The sequence below is a fragment of the Falco naumanni genome, chromosome 1 (assembly GCF_017639655.2).
Source record: "Falco naumanni isolate bFalNau1 chromosome 1, bFalNau1.pat, whole genome shotgun sequence".
Lineage (NCBI taxonomy): Eukaryota > Metazoa > Chordata > Aves > Falconiformes > Falconidae > Falco > Falco naumanni.
In genome coordinates, this window is record NC_054054.1 from 52,652,936 (window position 1) to 52,676,730 (window position 23,795).

Genomic DNA, 23,795 nt, shown 5'->3' on the forward strand with positions numbered 1-23,795 from the left:
CTCAGGGAACTTGAAACCACAAACAGATTTCAAGATGTGGTCAAATCATATATTTACGCAGCGGCATAAGGATGCTTTATTCTCTGCTCCTTTTCAAATCTCAGCTTGTGTTTCTGAACTCCATTAACCATTAAAGTGAAAATTTCACAGAAATATATTGTAATTCCAAGATTTTGCTCCTGCACAGTACATCAGCTTGGAGCTCATTATTTTATATTTGATGTTAGGATGTTCTTCCCCACTGTGCATCATTTCTACCTATCCAAAATGTAATCTGCCATTTTACTACCTAATTATTCAGTCTGATAAAGTCGTTCTGCAGATCTTCAGTGGGCTTTTGTCCTTAAGTCCCTGAATAGCTTGGTATCATCAGAAGGTTGTCACTTGAGTGTCCAGCTTCTTTTCCAAGTCACTTATGAGTATGCACTACAGCAGTGCACCTTCTTTAACCAATTATTCATTCCAAGATGTTTGGTCTTATGTAATTACTGCTTAGTTTCCTTGACAGTCTTTGCCAAAAGCATTCTAAAAATCCAAACGGGCTCTATCAGCAAGATGACATTCTTCAGAAATTTAAAAAATGTTCAATAAATTCAATGTTCCAAACTCCACCGTTAACATTGTTTTCTTACACTGCTGATCAAATGATGTAACATCGAGGGCAACATTTCATTTTGGAACAAAAAAATTCATAGCTGAGAGGCCTCTTTTTCCCCAAAGTTCCCCCTCTGATAGATTTAGCTTTCCCTTTTTTTTTGTGACCCGAAGGGCCTATCCCAAAATCTGAGATCCTTGAAGATCTGTGTTCATGTCTAGACAATGGTACGGATAGGTCAAGCCTGGTTTCTAACCATTCCAGTACAGAATTAATCAGAAGATGTAAGTTACTAGTGGTTCCTCTTATCACACAGAATCCATGAGAAAAATCAGCAAAACATGGTTTTACGTCTAAGCCACATACAAAAATAGCTTCATTTTAAAGATGCCATCTGGAAAGACTCTGGGCCCTGTGTAAAATACAGTTTCCTTTTGAAGCAGAGTGGTTAGATATTGCAGTGATGTTAAAGGTACTTTTAGAGGGCAAGATGCTGGCAGTTAAAATCGTATTTTCTCCCTTCAAATTTTACTAATAACAGTTTATTTAAAGAGAAATTTGGATTTTATAGGAAGCATATGAAAATGTGCTATTACTTCATCACTGCAGTACTTAACTGAGGAACCCCTGTGGTATGTTTGCTGTGTTTGCCCGCGCCATATGCTCATGAAACGTGGTGGTATCAGGGGTAATGCGGAGAGATTATTGGGAACAGCAGTTCTTCCTGCGGCCTGTTGTCCCGTCAGAATACTCGCGGGAGGGCTAGCAGGCATCAACACAACAGCGCGTCTTATACACCCTCGTCCGCCATCCTGTCGTGTTTCAACACCAACCAGCTTCTCCCACCATGGCTCGCCCTGCGCTCCCCGCGCGCTCCTGGCTCCCACGGGGGTGACAGGTCCCCACGCGGGTGCGGACTGCACTCCCCGGATCTCCTCAACGTGTCACCCCCAGCGCCGGGGCCTCCCCAGCGGGGCCCCCCCCAGGCCGGGCCGGGCCGGGCCGGGCCGGGCCGGGCCGGGCCGCTGTGCGCAGCGCGCATGCGCCGCCGCCGCCGCCGCCGCCGCACCCGGGGCGCCTCAGTAGAGCTCTACACGGCGCCGCTGGCGGGAGCGGCGGTGCGGCGCAGGCCAATGGGGTAGCGCGGCGGCGCAGCGGCCGCTGAGGTCAGTTCCGTCGCCGCGGTGGGCGGTGGGTCGTGCTGAGGCGGCGGCCCGCTCTCGCTCGCTGACGCTGCGGTAAGTAGCTCAGGATGGAGCGGGGGGGCGGGCGCTGTGTGCCGGGAGGATGAGGACCGGCGCTGCGTTTCTCGTGCGGCTGGAGACGAGGGGAGCGATGGCGGCTGGCGGGGTCTGCCGCTGAGGCAGGCAGCCAGCCACCCACCCACCCAGCGCGCCCGCCCGCCCTTTTTTCAGTTGGTCCTTCTCCGAGCCAGGTAAGGCTCACACACCTCGCCTGTGCCGGCCAGGCCAGCGCCGCGGACGTCGGCTGCCTGGAGCCGCCCTGCCTGCCCGCCCGCGCGGCGGGCCGAGGGGTCCGAGCGGCGAGCGCGGGCTGCGGCTTGGCGGGCCGCGCGGTGCTGCCCCCTGCGGGCCGGCGGCGGCACTGCGCGGCGGCGCGGGCGGAGCCGCCTTCCCGGCGGCGGCGGCGGCGGGCCGAGGTCAGCGTGGCCTGCGGAGGGTCCGCCAGACGCCCGGCAGCCTCTGCTTGGGCAGAGGCGGGGCTCGGCCTCCGGCGACGGGCCCTAAGCGCGGGAGGACTCTCATCCCTGGGGAGGCGGCAGCCACTTCTGCGTGGGTGGGCTGGATGCCCAAGGAAAGGGGAATTTTTGGTGCTGTTGGGCGGGCGCTGCTGTCTGCTACTGTCTTGTGGACGCCATCAAGCTGCTTCAGACTCGTCTGGACTGTGAAGCCGTTGTCCAGGTTTGTCATCTTGGTCTTCTTCCTGAAGGAAAGAAGCTTATGGGTTAGTGACTGTGTTACTGAGCAAGGTAGGGTATCCTGTATTTTGTGTTTGAATTGAATAGATAGGCATAAGATACACTTAATTAATACTAAATTAAATTTTGTTGCAAGAGAATCGGTCATAAAGTATTACATTAGACACTTAAAATAATGTAGACGTGTAATATGACTTAGATTTTTTCTAAATGAATGATCCAGTCTTATCATAGATGTAGCCGAAGTGTCCCAAAATGTATGTTTAATGAAAAAAGTCAGTTTCATTATTAAGGCGACTAATGGCATTTTGCAGGATTTTGCTAGCATTCTCTTCTGCATTGTTGCTACAGCAAATGGTTATAGTCGAGGCCATTTTCTTGCACATGCAGATTGTATGTGGCTAATCTTAGCAGGAATTAAATCTCTAGAAATGAATTTCAGCATCTACATAAGTGTTTTAAGGACTGGACATGGAGGGATATGTACTTTTAATGGGACTCTCTCCTCTCCCATTTTCTTCAGTGCCATACTTCCTTGCTTTCTTGCTTATGCGCCTTAAAGCATAAAGTAATGCTTAATATTAGTATGTTTTGGATATACAGAAAGATTTTGAGAATGGTTGTAAATTGTGTGATACGATGAAATGCGCAGAATAAATTTAAAAAATGGTTTATACATGTAATGATAACTGTATAAACATCTCTGAGCGCTCTCAAATACTACTTTTGATACAGTCGTTATTTGAGAATGCCTTGCTTAGCTTATTGCAAGAAGACACCAAGCAATTGAGTGCTGTGTTAGAAATGTGTATCTTTTAGATACAAATAAAGCTAGGCCTCAGTCCTAGAGCCACAGAGAAGCAGGCCTCCTTTTCAGTAGAGTACTGTATAGTACATACGTGTACCTGCCTTCATACAATGCCAATAAATGTTAATGGCTGGACATTTGTTCACCTATGCATTTGAAAAATAGTGATTTAATCAGCATTTTGCATAACTTTAAGTAGTAAAAATGTTGAATGTAATTATTTTTTTTCTGTAGAGTGAAATAGCTGTATATTTTATAATAAAAATAAGCTCTAAAAACCTAATGCATGGTCTTTGCTCTTTTTAATTCTCTGCATTGAGATTCCTCATTCATTTTCATGGAAAAACTTTGTGTGAATTTCAAATACAAAAAGTGTTATGTTAGCTGTTATTGTGAAACAATGTCTTTTTAAGAAGAAATAATTGTAGATAAAATTTCGTTGGTGTATTTGACTGACTTGTTTTTCATACAAACCCAATAATTTTAATTAGTACAATATATTATACTTGAGTGAAGCACTTAAGATCTCTCCCAGTCACTGGGCCTAAAATTAGTGACTAATAATCGGCAGCTGCAGTTGGGTCAGTGGAACAGTTAACTCTGCTTATCAGAGGTTGTCAGTTGATGTTCAGTGTGTAGTATGTTGCATATATATAATTGTAATTTACAGGCATGATGATTTTAAGCTTACACAGATATAAGTTTTTCATAGACTCAGATTTAACACACTGCATCTTCCTGATACAGTGATGCACAGTGTCTTCCAGGTCCGTTTAAACTCCTATCTTAGGGAATGACTTATGTGTGCTTTTCAGTACAAAGCAGGTGTTCATAGCTGGGTGCAGTCTGTGTGAGGTATTTGCTTTGCCAAAGTAAGGTCTTACTTATTTGATCCCATATGATAAATGCATACTGCTTTTCACAGCCATCTCATTGATAGCAGCATATAATTTGAGATAAGAAAGGAACTAAAACACTGGAAAATATTTTTCTTTGAAATGATGAACAAAATATTAATGTATTTCAAGTAAATGGAAATTTCAGGCATATAGAATAATGGGAAGGCACTGGCAGTTCTTGTCTTGACAGTGGCCACATCAGTGGTTTGTAATCTACTGCAGTGCAAAAAACCTTGTAAAAAAACTTGAAGTTGGCATAATCAGGCTGCAGAGGATGTTTCTTCCTATTTTTCTTGGTTTTAATTGATCTTTGTTTTCTAACCTTTATGTACTTTATATCCACTGTTTGAAATGCATTTTGACTCCTGCAGATCTGTTGTTCTCTGTGTGTTGAGCAGCAAGTTTCAAAATACACTAGTGTTGTGTGAAAGGCAGGATTATTTCCTTTTATTAAATGCCTGACTTTTTAATGTTGAATGGCAGGTGTTTGAGCAAGGTTGGTTTACCTTCCTTTTGTTGTCCTTTTTCCATGTGCCTCTAAATCTTTGCTGCTTCTCCCCCCCGCCCCCGTCCGTCCCCCACCCCCACCCCCCGTCCCCCAACTAGGGCTCTAATTTTTTTCATGTCTCCAAATTCAGGTACCATATTGTATTTCAGAGTATTTTTACCAATTTTTTTCTGAATCCATTCCTATAAAGCCAGTGACTGGAATTAATTTTAACACTACTAGTGTCTCTTACTCCATTCTTCATTCATCCTGTTCCTCTTTGCCATTTGGACTTCATATAGACTTCTAGGTCTTGCTTTAATGATATCTTTGGATTGGTCTGTGTGCTCTGCATTTGATTGTAACTGGAAAATATCGCCTGTGTCTTTTAATTAAATATTCTGAAGCATGTCTTTGTTAACCCTTTAAATACCAAAACAAATTTTCAGGGGAATCCCTCTGGCCAGGCCCCACCCCCCCCACCCCCCCCGGAGGAAATGGGTGCTGGATTTTACCACCCCTCTGTCTACATTGATGACCTCATTTTTCTGAAGTCACCAGAAAAAGCAAATAACTTTTTAAAATAAGAGTGACATTACAGTGTACTGGTTGGGCTTGTTTTATCCAAAATAATGATACAGTGGACCTGTTTGCATCAAAACTTTTCTTACTAACTATTCAATGTTCAGGAAAGATTGGTGAATAACTGTGTAGGGCGACAACAGTGATTTCACTTCAGCATCAACTGGTTATTCAGTTCTTTTTTGTTTTGTGCTAGGTCTGGCTGGGGTGGGGTGAAATTTCTTCATAGCAGTTTTTACCGTACTGTGTTTTGGATCGGTGGCTGAAACAGTGTTTATACCAGTGTTTTGATTGTTGCTGAACAGCAGTTTTACAGCATCAAGGTTTCCCCCCCCCCCCCCCCCCCCCCCCCATCTCTGCCTCGACTGCAGGGAGTAGGCATGCGGTGGACAAGAGTTTGGGAGGTCATACTGCTGGGACAGCTGACCAGAATTGGTCAAGGGGATATAGTCCATACCATACAATATTATGCTTGGCAACGAAAACTGGAAGTAGAGGAAGATGGGGAGAGTGGGCTTGTCTTCCAAGGTGGCTGTTGCTCAGAGACTGGGGCATTGGTCTGCTTGTGGAACATGGTGAGTGATTTCCTTCGCATCACCTCCCTGCTTCTTTCCTTGACCTGTTAAACTGCCTTTGTTCTGACCCATAAGCTTTCTTGATGCTTTTCTCCAGTTCACTGCCCTTCCTACTCAGGGAGGGGTGGAGAGCCAGTGAGCAGTTGTGTGGCTGCTTGGCTGCTGGCTAGGATCAACCCACCACACATCTGAAACGCAGTTACAGTAACTCCAGCAACATTCAAAACCTGGGTTCTAGCAATATTGTATTTGTCACAGGTGTGAATGAAAGCTTGGTTTTGGGGTTAAAACATGACAAACCTGTTTGCTTCTACTTTCATATATAAAGCTGTTTGAGTTAAAAAAGTTTAGAAGGATTACTATCCTGTTGTCTGAATTATCTCTGTTACGCTTTTTAGTGTCCTCTTGGGCTGAGCAGCAGCCCAGATCCGTCTGGTAAATTGGAACATTCTTAAAACGTTTGACAGCATTTCTTGAACTTTCTTGCTCTTTAAAGGTGGTGGATCCTTCTTCATATTGTCCCATAATGTGATGTTTATAGTCATATAAAAATAGAAGAAATAGTAATTAAAAAATACAAGAAAAAGGGTTTTAATATTGGTTTTTTGTGGTCAAGGTTGTTGACGGCATAAAATGCTCTATGCTTATCAGTTCGTATGGAAGGCCTTTTCAGTATCAATGGATAGCTGTTAACAGGAAAAAAAAAGGCAAATATTGATCAAACTTTCAAATGCAATTTCAGTTTGTTCTTAAAGCTGTATAGAACTCTTTGAAGACTCTTTGGTTTGGATCTTGAGCTTATCAAGATCTCTTATATTTGTCCCAAAATAAAACAGTGAATCTCCTGAACATAGGCTTACTGTCACACTTGTGTGTCAACAAGGTTCATCTTAAGTCTTAAGAAGTGATGTTAGTAGGGGAAGAATAGTCCACCTGAGTCTACCAGAAATGTATGTCGTCTTTCCTCTTTAGAATCTGGATAATAGAGGACATAATGTTACACTAGAACATTAGACTTGCTTAAGACAAGTTTTCAGACCATGATGTAATAGTCATGTATACTTGCTTCCTTCTTGGGAGCCTGCCATTGATTTGTTTTTCACATGGGGATATAAAGGTTTTTTTACATAGGGATATACAGCTGTCTGCGTTGCAATGAAATGAAGTTGCTACGCTCTTTAAGAACTACCTGCTGAAGAGTTTTGCAGGGGTGCTGGCTGCCATCCATCTGCTAAAGAATGAAAAGCCCATTATGTTGTCCCTAACCAGTTTTGTAACTTTATTTTTACTGTTGTTTGGGATTACATCGGTATACTTGCTCTTAGCAGAGCCTTACCTTTAGGGCAGCATTCCTATAGCAGTTAGGGATTTTTGGCAGATGAGCACAGGGAGATGCAGGAAAAACTTTCTGGATCAGATGCTTACTCCTGTCAAGCCATTGTGGAGATGTACCATAGTGTAAAGCTTTCCTCATTCATGTAGGGTTATTGTAATAGGTTGCTGCTTAAGTGATCGCAGTGCTGTGCTTGTGGAGCCCAAATCAGGTCCTGATTTCTGTAGAACAGATGTGTAGAGGAACTGGATTTCAGAAGTAGAAGCCTTCTCTAGGATATATTGTTATCTAAAGGAACCTGGAAATAACCTCATGAATTAGGGTCACTACATGAATGCAGATATGTGCAACAGTATGTCTGTAAGTAAGAATGTTTGAATAAGGAAGAGGTAATTTTAGTTGTTGCTATTAGCTTTGGACTTCGTTTTTTGTGTGTCTGACTACTATAGTTGTTCATTTTCCAAATAACAGTGGCCTCATAGTCTTGGCAAAAGCTTAAAGGCTGAGATCTTGTTCATGTTAAATATAGAAGAGAGACAGTTAGAGTGCTGGAACCTGTGGGGCCAAATCTACTGCACCAGTTAATGTGGTTTTACACTGATACACTGGTATTACTGTTCTCCCTCTGCCTTCCGTTGCATTGTTTATTTTGCTTGATTGACACATTCTGTATTGCCAGGATGGAATGAATTATTTATATACTTGTCCACATACATAGAAGTGATTGCACTGTGATATTTATAAAGTGAAAGTAATTAATTTTGCAGCTGCAAAAGTTTTGACTTCATTGTTTTGACTTCATTACTTTGAACACATGTGAAGTATAAATCACATCTTGTTATGAATTAGTGTTCAAGACTGTTCGAGTCTGAAACATGGGCACTGATTAGAAAAGAACTTCCTTCTGTACTTCAGGAATTTCCATGCTAACGTAAAATTCCTTATATTTAAAAACAAACTCACAGTTGCCTGTTTCTAGTAACTGTTGTTAGCCACTCTCCCTTTTCCTGCTGAGATTCACAAATGAGTGGCACTTGCAGTGTTTCATATCTTTTCCCCGAGTTAAGGGCTGTACATGAACTGAAATCCTATTCTGCTGCTCAGTTCTGTTACCAGGTGTCTTTCCTGTTAGGTTTATAAATACATGTCTTCAATGTAAAATATTTCATGATTTGGAAGAAGTAGCATGAACTCTCTAGGTTTTGATGCATAGCAAATAATTTTATGAATTTATGAACATTTTGAAGAAAAGCAAATGTTGAAGGATTATTTGATTGGATATGTTTTGCTTAGAGTTAATGGTGGTATGTGTAGAATACAGTCAGTGGTATATTAACAGTAGACTTGCACTCCATAATTCAACTGTAGTACACTAATAGTTCAATTATTAGTTCATTGTATTTCAGCAATTGGTGAATCATTAACTGACTTATTTTTCTGCTTTTTATTCTTCAGTGCTAGAAGCTGATAAAATTAAGAACATGGAATATAATACGGATGCAGTTGCTTGAGCACCCTTTCTTCCAAGGTCTATATTCTGCAGATTGGTGGCCTGAATGATTGATTAATAAGCAGCATACGCAAGGCTAATATCAAGAAAACATTCAATCTGTTGATGCTCTGTTTGACAAAACTGGTGCAGAGTCACGTCTTCTGAAATGCAGTTGAAAAAAATGAGGGAAATTTTACCAAGATTGTACCCTGGCCAAGTCAATGATAAAAATAATTCTTTAACTACATCCCCAAAGCAATCTCCTGAGGATAAAACAAATCCATCAAAAGGGGATGATGACCAAAACTGTTGCTACCAAGGGACTGAGGCTGAGAACAATCAGTTGTCACTGATAAGCTGTATAAAATGCAGAAGTGTTCAGAAAATTTCAATGCAAGATACAGAGAAGCATAAGAAGCTTGGGTGGACTGAAGACAAAAATTTCATCTGCAAGAAGTGCAGTCATATTACACCACCAGTTTTCCATTTTGTTCCTGAGGGTGCCAATGCTGTTGAAAAACATGAAAAGAAATCCCCAAGTAAAGCCCAGAGAACGTTTAAAGTTAAAAACTTTCTGCCAGGTAAATACTACTGTGATAAATGCAGGTTTTCAACAAAGGATCCTTTACAGTATAAGAAGCATGTAGGTCAACATGAAGAAATTAAATTTATCTGTTTCCACTGTAGTTACGTATCCTACACCAAAGGAGAATTCCAGAGGCATTTGGTAAAACACACTGGGGTTTTTCCATATCAGTGTGAATACTGTGAATATGGTGCTGTTAGACATGACTATATAGTAAAGCATACAAGAAGAGTACATGAAACACCCACGAAACGGCTGTCAAAAAATATCATAAACCACAAGCAAAAGAAGCAGAGTCCAAGCATTTTATTTGAAAAGCAGAAATATGATAAAATTCCTTTTCAGAATGAACTTCCAAATTCGTCTTCAAATATGGTTTGTGAGGTTCCAGGTAAAGCAACTAAAACAGTCTGTTTGTCTCGTGATGTAGAATGTAGTGTAAACATGGCACCAGTCCAAGATAAAACAGTATTGGAGCCATCTGAAATAAGCGTATGTGAGAATCAAAGTGTGGAAGTTGAGGTTTATTCTCCAAAAACAGAGCCTTTAGAACCTGGGATGCCTTTAACAGTAATTGCACCATCTGAACTTGTAGTTCCTTCTAACTGCTTAGCCCAGATAGTAGAGATTAAAATAGTGAATGGAGCACAACAGCTGGTTCTTAAACTAATTCCTATGAAAGAAGCAACTTATAAACCTGTGAACAATCCTGAAGAGGAACTTGAGAATCAAGGTATGGAACGATCTGCAGAAGGACGAAAAACATCTTCTGTGTCTCAGAATGAGTTACTAACCATGGAAGTGAATGTTGACAAACTCTCCAGCGTTAGTAGCCAGCTTAATTTGGATAGTACCTATGACAAGAATTCTGAATGTCTTTGTTCTTCTGATTCTCAAATCTCAGACTGTAACTCTGTATCTGTACATAGGGAAGATGCATCAAAATTGTGCTTTCATTTAGTGAAAGGTATTGATGTCCATTCAGGTGTTATAGAACTTTGTTCTCAGTCTCTGGTGATAAATAGTACCGAAAAAAAAAATAATCTCAAATCCTCACGGTGGGAAGTAGATGGGAAAAATAATTTACATTATGACTTGTATTGTTATGAAGAAGGTGTGGATATACCCTGTCCAAAATATGCTGCTATTTCTGAAGATAAAAGTTATAAGAACACTTCAGTAGAGGCTACTCAGGAGGGCAAAAAGTCTTCTGTAGTCCTTGAACAAAAGGATCCATTGCCTCTAAAAAGTGATGACAAAGAGTGTAGGAGTCTGCCAGTCAGCTCTACAGAGACACATTTAGCTGGTAACGGTTTTGATAAAAAAAGTGTTACACCTTCTGAAGCAAGAAAAAACCTGAATGTTACTAAAATTCCACCTTGCAAGGACCTGACTTTCGACTTCAGCAAAGCAAAGAGAGCTGAAACAGTAAGTCAAAAGAACAGTCATCTTGTGGAATCATTAGAACTACAGAAGATGGAAAATAAAGGCAATCCTCTTGAAGGACCTGTTATTTCGTCTGTGTTTTCTCTTAGCTCTGGAGCTGAAAATGTTCCAGAGGGTGTCAGATGGGATGACACAACATGCAGTAAGAAGTCAGCAACATTACTGTGTAGAAAGATTGCTCAGCTTATGTCTGCTGCTGAATCTAACATGAAATCTATGCCTATGAGATGTCAAGCTTCTAGTAGAAAGGTGCTTTTCCATCAAGAAAATTCATCAGGCTGTGAGAGAGTTTCTGCTGCTGAAGTGGAACAGCCTGCATCTTTGCCTCCAGGGCATGGTGGAAACAGTGTCATTAACAGTGAAGAACACAGTAAAGATCAGTTCCTTACATTTGCAAGAACATCTAAAAGCAGGGTAACTAAAAATTCCCATGTTGCTACTCCAGTGTTTATTCCCAAAGGGACAATGCTGAGAGTGCTGAATGCTACGAGCAGTCAAAACTCAAATGGAATAGAAAACAGGAGTGAAACATCAGCTTCTATGTATTGCAATGAAATGTTTCTGCCTCGCCCAGTTCCTGTCAGTGTTTCTGAGACAGTTAGTAATTTGCCATGTTTGCCTAATCATAGTGAATGGAATGCTGAGTCCCGAAGTATATCACTCAGGCAAAGACCAAGGCGAGAGGCAGGTGTTAAAAATAATAGCAAACAAACTGGTGTACCATTTCAGAAAAGCAGTGATTTGAATAAGCAAAGCAGACCCTACTCAAAAAGTCAACTAGGTCCCAGAAATAAGGCAAAACAATCAAGCTTCAGGGAGCTTTCTAAGAGGAAAACAAGAAATCAGTCGGAGACCAGTTCTGACATGTCTTATCTGTTGACAGCAAGACGTCTTCGGCTTGTCCCTCTGAGAATGAATCAGTTGATAAAATGCCCTCGTCGTAACCAGCCGGTTGTGGTACTAAACCATCCTGATGTTGACTCACCAGAGATAATTAATGTCATGAAGACTATCAACAAGTATAAAGGTCAAGTCCTGAAAGTAGTTCTGTCAGAAAGGACAAGTAGTTGTCTGGGTGTCAAACGTTACCGAAAGCGTCTTACTCTTCAGAATGTTGAGATAGGAAACCAAGTGAAAAAACAGAGTATGCTAAAAATGAAACTAAAAAAGACCCATAAAAACAACTACCAAGTGGTGGAAAATTCACCAGCTGAAACACTTAAGTGTCTGTTTAAGTGTTGGTTTTGTGGAAGAGTATATATGGACCAAGAAGAATGGATAAGTCATGGGCAGAGGCACTTGATAGAGGCAACGAAAGGCTGGGATGTTCTTTCTTTTTCAGCAAAAAAGCACTAAGTGAGAGACTAGGGGTGGTTTCCCCTCTTATGTTTAATGAGTGCCACTAAGTTACTTGGAAAGGAAGACTGAAATAACTGCTTTATTTTGCCAAAAGGTCTCCACTGTTAGCAAAGTGCAACAAGAGAGCAGAGTTATAGAGATACAGAAAAGCTGATAGTGAGGATTAAGCACTACTTTGCACTCCCGTGTGTGAAATTTGTATTTGAGGTCAACTTCATCTGTTTTGTAGGAGAAATTTGTAAAAGATTTGCTATGCAAACTTCTTTCTGGTTACCATTTTCTGTGCTAGTATACTGTGCTGTAACTAGTTTGTGCTCAATCTGTATGAGTTAAAATCTTAGACAATGAGATCTTTGTAAATTTAACAGGGTTTAGTTTGCTTTATTACAGTGTAGTGTTTCAGAGATCAAGTGTTATGTGTACTGAAAAGCACCTTTGATCCTCTCTGGGCAGCAAGTGTGTATCATAGGTTTTAGTGGCAAATTAAGCACCACACACAAAAAGTAAAACTTAAAAATGTAAGTGGTGTGTTTCAAGTACTTCTGCTGACCTCAGAGGAGACAAAAGGGTGTAAATGAAGAATCTGTGGGATCAGTTACTCTCACTAGGTCAGATAGCACTAAAAAGTTTTTACTTTGATTTAGTACTTGAAGTTTTGAAGTCTTTAGCTAGCCTGTATTGAGTAGATGTGAGAGCAGCACACTGTCAGCTTTCTGTACTGTCTTTGTTCTGAACAGGCAGATTCGGAGATACCATCAGGCTTGGACCGACAGAAGAGAAGCTTTTCTCTAGATCATGTCAAGGCTGTTCTGAAATGTAAGGAAGTAATAGCAAAACATAAACCCTTTATCACCGTGTGTGTAGCTTGATAGAAACACGTTTGCAGAATTAGGCATTTGGTTAGAACTCTAGTCTGTGAGGTAATACTTATTTACAGGGGGAACTTGCTGAAGATGAAGAACTTTCAAAATGGACAAAACATGTTGCACAGCTTTTACATTGACAGTGTTGAACCAGATTCTCAGTGCAGTCTTTCGTCCTCCTTAATGTCAAGAATTTAGATGTTAAAATACACTTTTTGTAGGCCTCAATTCATACAAGCATGTGCCTAGTTACATACCTATGTCTGATTTGTATCTGCTGTCTTCAGTGCAGTGTGAACGTTGCTCAGTTGCTAAAACACTTTCCTAAGTCAGGGCCAAATTTCAGGTTTTTAGTACAGAGGAGGGATGGATGAGACTGAAGTCTAATGTTTCTGTACGTGAACAAAAGATGTTTTTCTTCATTGTGTCAATTTTATGTAATTTTAAGTAATTTTAAAATCATATGGAATGAACTATATTGAAGCACATATTTATAATTCAAATCACTTCGCATTTTTACAGATTAAGAAAATACTGACTAATGCTGGATGTTTGTTCCATGTTTGAACTTGGACTACTCTAGAAAAACTGGTAGTCCCTAATTCTTTTCACTGTTGGTGCATTTTTGTAAACAGTTTAAGCTAGGAATATTTTTTTATATACTCCAGCAGATTATACATTGTTTTGATAAAGTATGTATTTGCATTGAAATGTAAATATTTTAAAACTGCATCTGATTGAGGCTTATTTTCAAAGCCAGTTAAAACATAGCTTTCCCACCTTTTTGCAATACAGTGTTAAAGTCCTTCAGACAGCTGGTGCTTTAAGTCAGATCTTTTTCATCATATACACATAGAAAATTTTTGTATCATTTGTATCAGACTAACCTGTTCCACAAAATAACCTTCCTTTTGTCTGTTTTGTCAATAATAATGAAATGACAGTTCTCATTTTATATTCAAATGGAATTATATTTTTTTAGATGGGTGCACTAGAGGGTTTTTTTTCACTTCGTATACTTCAATGCCAAACCTAACAGTACCACTTGCATTTTTGATTGTGAAAATAGCATCCATTTTAAAATTGTCATATCACATATAAATGTTGAGCTTGTTAATGTAAGAAAATATGGTTAAAATTCCTCCTTTGTTTTAACTCCTTCAGTCCAGATTATGGTTTGAGTTAATTTTGTTTCTGTAGAAGCTACTAAATAAATAGTTTTGAATTTGCTTCTTAAGAGTTGTCACTGGCAAAACTAGAACATTCCTCATGAAAGCTGTACTGGGCAGGGCAGGGGAAGTGTTGCTGCTCAGCTTTATGAAATCTAGGTGGTTTAAGTGTACTAGTAATGCTTGTCTTCTGTAAGCAAGTTTGCTGTTTCAGTAAACATCTGCAATGCTTTGTATGTCACTGCCTTAATCTAGCTGAATTGTTAAGCTGTGGGTTTTTTTCATGTGTTTAATTTAGAAAATATTTTTTTGTTTTAACAAGAAAACCATTTGCAAGTTGAATTGTATGATGGTTACAAAACTCTTAAAGCATATTGTCATGCCTCTATGAGCTTTGCCAAACTACTTAGCAGCTTCTGTTTTGTTGATTTTCATTCTTCTTATTAGATATGTCATGTCAGAATAATTCCCTTCAAGTTTAATAGTCTTAGTGGTTTGAAAGAAATAATTATAACGAATGTTCTCTTGCGTTTTGATGCAGCATTAAGAAATAAAAGGTTATGAGGAAATAACAATGAACTGCTGAATTTTTTTAGAGCTAGTTTGTGCCACTACACACTACATCATAAATTGGGTTGGAATGTCATGTTTTGGGCTTCAGTGTTTTTATTAGTCTTGTTTTATTCTGTAAGGATAAAGTAACTGAGGTTGTTTTCTGGGTATATTCCAGTTACCTAGTCAGACTTCTGGGTGTGCTTAGAAAGGAAGATTATGGACGCTTTGCTGAAAAATACTGGTTTGCCTTTCATATCTTAATTAATTTAGTTAAGCCTTCCAAAACTCAAATTATATGACTAAATAATACCATAGTTTTTTGCTGGAACAATACTACCTTGTCGTCTTCGGTACACACTGGAACATGGTTTCTTGCTGAGTTTGAAGCACGTCTGTTGTTCTTACTAAAGATTTTTATCTCTGTGTTTGCACATGGTATGGATTCAAAGGGACTGTTTGCGTAATAGTCCTGGTATGTGTTTGAAGGCTCAGATACGGAATACAACTATCTGCTACTTAAGTTGAAGAGTAAGTGTCAGTTAAGTAATAGAATTCACATCATTAAAGCTAGCTTTATAATCTGCTGCAATACCTGTGAACACCAGTTGATACCCACTGACCTCAGTAGCTGCTGAGCACAGCTTGTTACTCTGCAAACAGACACAATGGATGAAATTCTTAAAACAGTGAGTACTTAGATAAATAGCATTTCAAATGGGGTTTTAAAAGCAAGAATTTTTTTTTTTTATATGAGTGTAGTACGCTTTATTAGGTTTTGCTACTAACTGAGCTTCAGTGACATTTCGGTAAGGAAGATGGAGTCTGTTTTTTGTCTCATGTTAGAAGGCAGGGTACAAGATAATTCGATCATTGTCAAGATACCAGGGGTCAGTCCTCTCTTAATACTTCTCTGTGAATTACTTTAGGCATATACTATACCGGTATCCTCAAAGTTAGAGATTAGAAGAATCAAAAAATTGAGTAGATCTGTATTCTCAGTTGGAGTCAAGTTTGGTGGAGCATTTAGAATGCTTTGTAATATGGGGAGCTTCTCAATCAATGGCTAATCAGATTTTTGAGACATGTCAATTGTTCTATTTACATCTATACAAACGAATCAGTGACATTAAGGCAGAAAACATCTTCTGTGAGATTTGAATGGATATGTGAGGTAGCACTGTTCTCTCTGGATTCCTGACTTATCCTTTCCGTCGATGAGTGTAATAGGAACATATTTGTAGAAGTCGATGATCTCTTTCACAGAATTAAATTTCTGGGGGAAAAAGAAAAATTATAATCAGTGACTGAAAACAAAATTGCTAGATGGTTTTATCTATAACATTGACTTGCAAATAGCAGTGTTAGAAATAGCTAATGTTTTGCATAGAACTATGATTTGAGTAGATGGAAGCAACCATAATAGGAAAAGCACCAGATTTTAATCCTCTTCCTTCCTTTGTGTGTCTCTGTCTTGTGTAGGACAAAGCAAGTGGTAGCTTAGGGCAAAAGGGGAGCATATCTAAGCCCTGAGAGTGCACTATCACCTGTAAGAGTTTGTGATGCCAGATATGATGGTAGATATTGAAAAGGTGAAGCAACTACAAATCATTACTACCTTTACCCTGTCAAAAGCTACACTTACTTAGCAGTACATGAAATTTTACACTGAAAGTTCCTTTGTAGCTTTTATTTTCCCATTCAGTTTACTGAGAAAGTTGCTATAAAATCCCTTTAATGTATAGAACAAGAAGGGTTTCAGCAGGGTTTTAGTCTTGTTCTCTGGTACACAGAACAATTACATCCTCCATTCCTAAAATGATAAAGGTGTGGTTCAAGATTCCTGGGTTTGATCAAACAGCAATGGAAAGCTATCCAGGATATTTATCCTCATCTGTCCTGCTGGGAGTCTCAATTGTACTATTCCAATGGTTAGCAGTCCTTCAGTTTAAATAGTTCTTCCTTGTGTGTAACTTCCAAGCTCTCATCACACTACTAAGTTGTCATTGCTCCGCTGTTTCTCCTCTTGAGCAATTCTTTGGACTCACTGGTATTAAGAACTGTACGCAGTAATGCAGGCTTACTGTGACATTTACACATAGCCTGTATCTACATTACTTCACATGTACAGTAAGCATGGTCATTCATTGTGTATGCGATAGGATCTCATGCCTCAGGTAGCCTCTCATCTCTTGATCCACACCTAGTTTATAACAAGAGAATCTGATGACATCTGTGATTCAGTGAAACTGTTCCTGTATTATTTTAAGATGAAAGTTACTTTATTTCAAAACCAGTGTGCTAATTTTTTAAAAGTGTTGTTTTGATGACTTTTACTCGTATGCATTTGCTCTGCTTTGCTGTAATTTCTTTGCCTTATGTTCAAGGCCCCTGTTGCTGCCAGAAAGCTAGGCAAAACTGTAGTTTGCATTTCATGCCATACCAAAGTAGTGGTAACTTTTTTTTTTTTATTCTAAAGTTACTCCTTATCAGTTCTTTTCCTGTTTTCTGATATTCTTTTGTTGTTTGGAAAGTTTAGAAGTCTTACTGTAATGATTTATTTGCTTCAGAAATTTAACTTGGCTTCACTTGGCTAACATCCCATTATTCATCACTGTACCTTCAAGGTGTAACTGGTAATGAGGGAAAAATGGCTCAGATGTTACTTAGATATTTTTCCTGTTCTATTTCATCCTGTACTCTTTTAGCTAGAGATTTGAAATACTGAGCTCTGAATCTCTTCAGGGCTGCTAGAACATGAAGTTGACTTGGACATCATAATGATGAGCACTGATGGTCCAGAATTTTATGTCTTCAGCTCTTTTAATGCTACCCCACACTTTGCTAGATGTAAAAACACCTGAAGACATAAAGCTGAAGAAAATTCAGTACTTCAGATGTGTTCATTTCCCTTCACTGAAGGGACTCAAAGTGATCTCTGCTGTCACAGGAATGTCTTATCTGCTGGTCTCCAAACTGGTCTGGGAAGATAGCAATTAGGGTCTCAAGGATTGCTTGCTAAAGGTGTAGTTTTGAATTGTGTTGGGGTGGTGGTAGGACTCTGGCCTGTAGGTCACGCTTCCTGAATGAGAGCAGTTCATCCTTGAACTATCATTTCAGCTGTGGACAAGATGTTTAAAAGGTAAAACATCTGTCTTGGTTAAAAGTATTAGAATCCCCTGAGAGATGTTCACTGTGCCCGTTTTCCTGGTGGTAACTTCTGACAACACTTTCAGTGGAAGGCATTGTAGAAGCGTTTCCTTATCTACTGTGATGAGTCAGGCCAGTTTAACAGCTGATGAGGGTAGGTGGAGCGTATCCATTTGACTCACATTGAGATGAACTGAGTTGAAAGGATGTGACTTTGAATGACTGGTGGTTTGAAAATGAAAGTTAGTTGCAAATGGTGATAGGGAGTGGTGAGAATGGAGGAAACACTTGTGGCCACAGCAGTGAAATCCAGAGATACACTTTGGCCTGTGCTCTTAAGCTTGTGTGTAAAACAGGCAATGAGAGAATCCTACTTCTGGCTTTAATTTTCAGTTACTGCATTGTGAGTTGAGCCTGATGCTGCAGGCATGCCCAAAAACATGTATTTTGTGTATGGCAGTTTTGCAAAGGAGATAAAAAAAATTTACATTTTGTCATGATCAGGTTTAAATGTGAGCAAGGTTTTGATTTCTTTGTCTTCAAAAGAACAATGTACATGAAAAGCAGCAGCGTTACAGGTATCTCTGGATCCTTAATATTGAAACTAACTGGAACAGAGGAAGGAAACAGCCAAGTAAAGGGTGCTCAGGAGAGCAGTTTTGAATGTAAATGCCTAAATTCCATGTATGTCCCATTCGGGGATCTAGTCTTTCTTTTGTAGCTGTATGTGTTTTGGCCTTTAGTGAGCTCAGTTTAATTTATTAAATATGTATGTAGGTGTGAACATCTGTGGCTAAATTGGTAGCAAAAGATAGAGCTCCACTAACAGAATGATGTTGGGTTTTTTTCTATACATGTATTCATTATATCCGTTTGATACTAATCTAGCTGCATGGAATTTCAGTTACTTCTAACATAAACAAAAGTCTGATGATCAACACTTCCCACCGCCACCTTATGGCCTTACAGGGCTACATGAGAACTAATGATGGAAGCACTCATAAAATTTGAATTATATAATTAAAAAAATGTTAATTGAAAATCTTCTTTGATACAAAGTGTTAAGAACTCATAAATGGTATATGAAAAATCAAAAGGTGGAATGGTATGGAGAAAACTTGGAAAAATTATATTTATGTGTAAGGAAAATCATGTTTTTAATGGATGCAAAGACTAATCCAAAAGTGAAAACCTACTGCATAAAATCTGTAAGACTGAACCTTTGAATAAAATCACTAACTGAGAAATGTAATAGGTCTGCACTTGTTGTCCAGGTTTCTTTCTCTTTTGCAGACGAAGAGGGAGTATTCAGCTAATTTAGATAAAGCAGCTGGTCTGTCTGCACTGGGCACTGCAAGATTTAGTGTAACAAAGGGTTTCCCTGTGGAGGAACGATGCAGAGTACTCTAAAGCATTCTAACAGGCATTGGAAAATTATAGGCAGCAATTTTGCTGTAATTCACAGCCTTACAAATCGTTTTCACCCTTCTGAGATAAGAACCTTAAGTGAGGTGCAGAAGTTGAGGTGACAGTTTTCAAGAAAGGGCATTTTGGGGAATCCTTTGAGACTGCCTGAGATGGAAGTAGCTCTTCTGAGCGAGGTTGATGCCACTGATTTTTCATTATTGCATATGTGCTTTGTGCCTAGTTAATTCTATGTTCATGTTTGCTGCTGACAATAATGCACAGAAGTAGGAGGCTGCTGCCTCTGTGGCTCTCTGGTACTACACATAACTGATGAGCAAGACAAATCTTAAAAGTTTTTGTTGTAGTTGATTTATGGGAGGATTTCTGCGTTAAAGAGAAAAAAATATAATAAACATAAGGCTTAAGGTAGCATGTTGTGGTGACAAATTTGGCCTGGTAGAGCCAAGCCTTAGACATACTGTTGGTTGTTAATTAGATGCTTGAAATCTTTATTCCGGAATTGTAACTTTCCAATTTGACTGTTGCAAATCCAGACGCACTGTTTAAGATGCATACTTTCTGTGTACAAGTCATGTATTTTGGTGTTTCCTGAGAAGGGAGGGATTGTGTTTTCCTTCCTTTTAGTTCAGTAAAAATTGTTCATGTATTCAGGTAATTTTCTAGTTGCCTTAATTGTTAAATCTGTTAAAATGATGACAATACAGTTTTATGTCTTTATTCTGTAGACCACTAAACATGTACTACATTATCCTGTAGTGTACCATATTTCAGTTCCATTCTTTTAGTGACTCACTATTTCTGATATGAGCATTTTTTTTTTTTTTTTGAGGGCTGTTTTTAGGAACCATGGGAAACTAAATCTCCTGGAGTTTAGGAGAAAGTATAAGTTATCTGGGAGGTTCAGTTCAGAAATGCAGCCAATGTTTTATGGAAGACTGATGGTTCACTACAGCAGTGCCGGGATGATGGTACCTGCAGTACAGTTCTTGATTTGTTATACCGTTTTGCTTCCCAAACTGTTTCAGTATGCTCGAACAATGGAGGATATTTCCCCCCCTAATTGTTAAACCAATGTTCTTGAAGAACAACTTGCCAGTAAACCTTGCTCCCTATCTCTGAAAGCTCGTGGATCCTATTCCATTGTCCAGTTTTCAGCTGGGATGGACTCAATTCTCAGGAGCTAGTGCGGTGCTGTGTTTTGGCTTTGGTGTAGAGACTTTTCAGTTTCTCAGGCCTTGCTAGTGAAAAGGCTGGAGGGCACAAGGAGCTGGGAGGGGACACAGCCAGGACAGCTGACCTGAACTAGCCAAGGGGATATTCCATACCATGGGACGGCATGCCCAGTACATATAGCTGGGGTCTGGCTGGGGTGGGCAGGTCATTGCTCGGGGGCTGGCTGGGCACCGGTCAGCGCATGGTGAGCACTTGTGTTGTGCACCACGTGTTCCTTTCCTCCTTTCCCTCCCCTCTGGATGTTATTCTTTCCCTTCCCCTTTTCGTTATAACTGGTATTGTCATCATTGTTAGTGGTCTTTCATTTTCATTCTCTTTCAATTATTAAATTGTTCTTAACCCTCGAGTTTTATGTTCCTTTCCAACTCTCCTCCCCATCCCTCTGGGTGAGGGGGGAGTGAGCGAATGGCTGCGTGGGGCTTAATTACCAGCTGAGGTTAAACCGTGACATCCATGGTTTTTTTAATAAAAATCCAAACATAAATCTTGGACCTGCCAAATTTCTGAAGTCATCTTGGATCAGTTTTGATTTCAGGGTTTTTTTTTTTTTTTAAGTCTACATATAGAAAAGATAAATTTTGAGAGTATTGACATGAATGAAAAGGACATAATTGAAGATTCAGCTACAGAGGCTTTGACGCTTCACCTTAGCTGCATAGCTAATAACACTCATAGTAGGGTGTTGCTTTCCTTTTTTTGCTGTACAGCTGAGCGTTCTTTTAAATTCTTTTTTTATCACATCTTTGTAGAGATTATTCAGTTTTATCTTTTTTTTTCCCTTTTGTGAAAGACCTGCAGATACAGTATTCGTTATTTAACTATATAGGTAGAAAAATAGTTAGACTCTTACTAATATAATTGAATTTAATTATGTAAAAAAGCATTGTTAATCTAAAGGAATTTTCTAACTGGAATGTGCCATATCTGGAAGACTGATTGGTAGTGACTCACATGATTTGATTGCTTCTGAATATCCATTACAACTTTTGTCCTATTTCCTCTTTTTTTTTTTAAAAAAAATCTTAATTTGCCTTTTGCTGCATGAGACACACAGTAAAAGATATTACGTAGCAGTAGCAGCAACAGGCCATGCTGTCAGATATGTGGAGTTCTATATATTTTAAAATATCTGCTTATATTATAGCAAGTTAAAAAATATGCTAAAATAATATGTGTACCTGGAAGGGGAGGACTTTTTTCTTTCCCGTTTGCTTTGCAGGTGCTGCTTAGAGTAGGTAGAAGCATTGCAAGTACTTAGGAAATTTTCACATTGATTTAAATCTGAATGTGAGCATGGTATATGACATTCAGTTTTAAATTACCATCTTGAAGTCGCTTGAAACTTTGAGATATACTTGAAACGAGAGTATTGTAAAAGAAACTTCAGTGAAACAGCCAGTTTACGTGGGAGAGTTTGTAACTAATCCTTAGTGTTAAGAACTTGTGAAGTGTAACATAAAAGCAATAGACTGTTAGGTGGGGTTTTACTTACTACATCTCCTCTGAGGCCTGTTCCCAGCGCATATTGTTGACTCTCTTCCAGAAAACGTACTTTAATATTGTATACTCTTCTTCCATAATAGACAACCAAAACGTATGGTTCAGCATTTGATTTCCTTGAACAATCTCTAACCAAAAATGTCTCATCCTGTATGACACAGATTTGTTACAGATTGGTTAGTTTACAACAAAACTTGTAAGCAATCACAGACAGTTTATAGACATGTTGTCCAAGAATTTACATCCCAGGTTTTGAGATAAATTGTACTTACAGTGTTTTCCTGTAACAGTGCCTTCTCTGCTTCATGGCGATCATATTCTCCAAGGTACCATTCATATTTGCTTAAATCCTTAATTTTAAGACAGCATAATCAGTGTATAGAAATCAACCACAGTTGGCAGAAGCAAAAGCCAGTGAAAACAGATTATATCTGATCTGCATTTAAAGGAAGTTTAGCACAGTCTATAAAAGTAGTAACGTATCTAGTGAAAGTAGTTGTAATGTATCTGTATCAGGGAGTGCTGTTAGGAAGTCTGAATCAAATTAGACATCTAAATCCTCTGTGATTTTAAGAGCTCATATTGGACTGTTTTCAAGGGTGCTGAATACTCACAGCTTTCAAACTATTTAACTTCTTGGGGGAATGTTTTCAGTAAACAGCAGTTCTTATGGTCTGTGTGTGTATGTGCCTTACAGGGATAATTCTGTTATCTAAAAACCTGTCTCTCTATGAAGTGAAGCGTTCTTTACCTTTTCAGTGGATGGGGTAAGAGATTGCATTTCCTGTTTTACAAGTGAATGTTTTGATTTATTTTTGCATGCTGCATGTGGTGTAGGAGATGGTGACCTCTTCACTGAGAAATTCTCTGTGTTTAATGTGGACCCTGTAAAAGTAAATTCAGAAGAAAAAAAATTGTATTTTTTTAAACAAATTACAATTTCATTTTGCCCTATCAGTTTTACTTACTCTGAGAACAGCATCTACAGTTTAGAAATACAGTATTGTGATATCAACCTTTTAAAGTTGGAGCTGTCAGTTATGAGTGGTCTTGGGCTAATGAAGCACTGGTGATTTCAGATTCATGCGCTAAGAGATTTAACACATTAGTTTCCTGATGTTTTTTAATTGACATCACACTGCCAGGTTCTTGCACGTATAGTAGAACATTAAACTATTGATAATATAGCAAGTGCTAAATAAAATAAGAAATATGGGACAAGTGTAATGGTTCATTCTGTTCTGCTTTCACTTTTTGAGCCCCGTTTATTTGTGTTGGATCAGAGCTGCTGTTACATTGGATCATATTAAAGCCCCTTATTATCCCATTGCCAGCTAGCATTGTTTCTACCAAGCTTTTAAAACCTTAAAGGATTGAATTTCGGTCTGCTGTGTGATTTGTTTCAATTAACAAAATTAGGACCAAGAAGTGAGGTTGCCCTTGCGTTAAGGAAAAGGTGAAGGTGGTGGTCCCTGGCAGCATGTTCCTGCGCCATGCTGCACTGCTCAGAAGGCAGCTGGCCAAGGGACCTTATGTAGCTGAAAACCATCCTCCCAATGCAAATGTGATTTACTATCTTTAGATTTAGGACTGCCATTTACCAGCTGGACTCGGCTCACCATATCACTGGGGAGCTGTGCGAGTGCAGGGGCTGGGGCAGGAACATGAAGCCTGGGGTAGTGTGTGAGGCTTAGGCTGAGGCAGATTAGGATGCAGCAGAAACAGCCTGAGAAACGTAAGGGCTTGCTTTCAACATCCAGGTCAAATGCAGTTTGCAGGTACATTACGTGGGTAAAAAA

The 23,795-nt window shown here is 39.4% G+C and overlaps 2 protein-coding genes across 5 annotated transcripts in view; one reads left to right on the plus strand and one right to left on the minus strand.

Moving 5' to 3' along the window:
• The first annotated feature begins 1,700 nt into the window (after positions 1-1,700).
• ZNF518B (zinc finger protein 518B) lies at positions 1,701-14,194 on the plus strand. 4 transcript variants are annotated; one of them, XM_040594088.1, is made up of 3 exons: positions 1,701-1,833; positions 5,682-5,885; positions 8,674-14,194. In XM_040594088.1, exon 3 carries the CDS (start codon positions 8,877-8,879, stop codon positions 12,096-12,098), a length of 3,222 nt encoding a protein of 1,073 aa, XP_040450022.1. In that variant the 5' UTR covers positions 1,701-1,833; positions 5,682-5,885; positions 8,674-8,876; the 3' UTR covers positions 12,099-14,194. The 4 variants fall into 4 exon arrangements, with proteins under 4 accessions (XP_040450022.1, XP_040450003.1, XP_040450031.1 ...); XM_040594069.1 differs by lacking the exon at positions 5,682-5,885; XM_040594097.1 differs by lacking the exons at positions 1,701-1,833; positions 5,682-5,885 and adding an exon at positions 2,238-2,585.
• Positions 13,973-23,795, minus strand: part of CLNK (cytokine dependent hematopoietic cell linker) — a 35,404-nt gene continuing 25,581 nt past the window's right edge. Inside the window, exons 12-15 of the mRNA XM_040594111.1 lie at positions 22,748-22,881; positions 22,269-22,346; positions 21,989-22,144; positions 13,973-15,961 (exon numbers count right to left, since the gene is read on the minus strand). Of these exons, the coding sequence (XP_040450045.1) occupies positions 15,815-15,961; positions 21,989-22,144; positions 22,269-22,346; positions 22,748-22,881 (515 nt within the window). The 3' untranslated portion in view covers positions 13,973-15,814. The remainder of the gene's footprint in view (positions 15,962-21,988; positions 22,145-22,268; positions 22,347-22,747; positions 22,882-23,795) is intronic.

Coding starts and splice junctions, on each gene's coding strand:
- ZNF518B (XM_040594088.1), top strand. CDS start 8,877: ATGCAGTTGAAAAAAATGAGGGAAATTTTACCAAGATTGTACCCTGGC.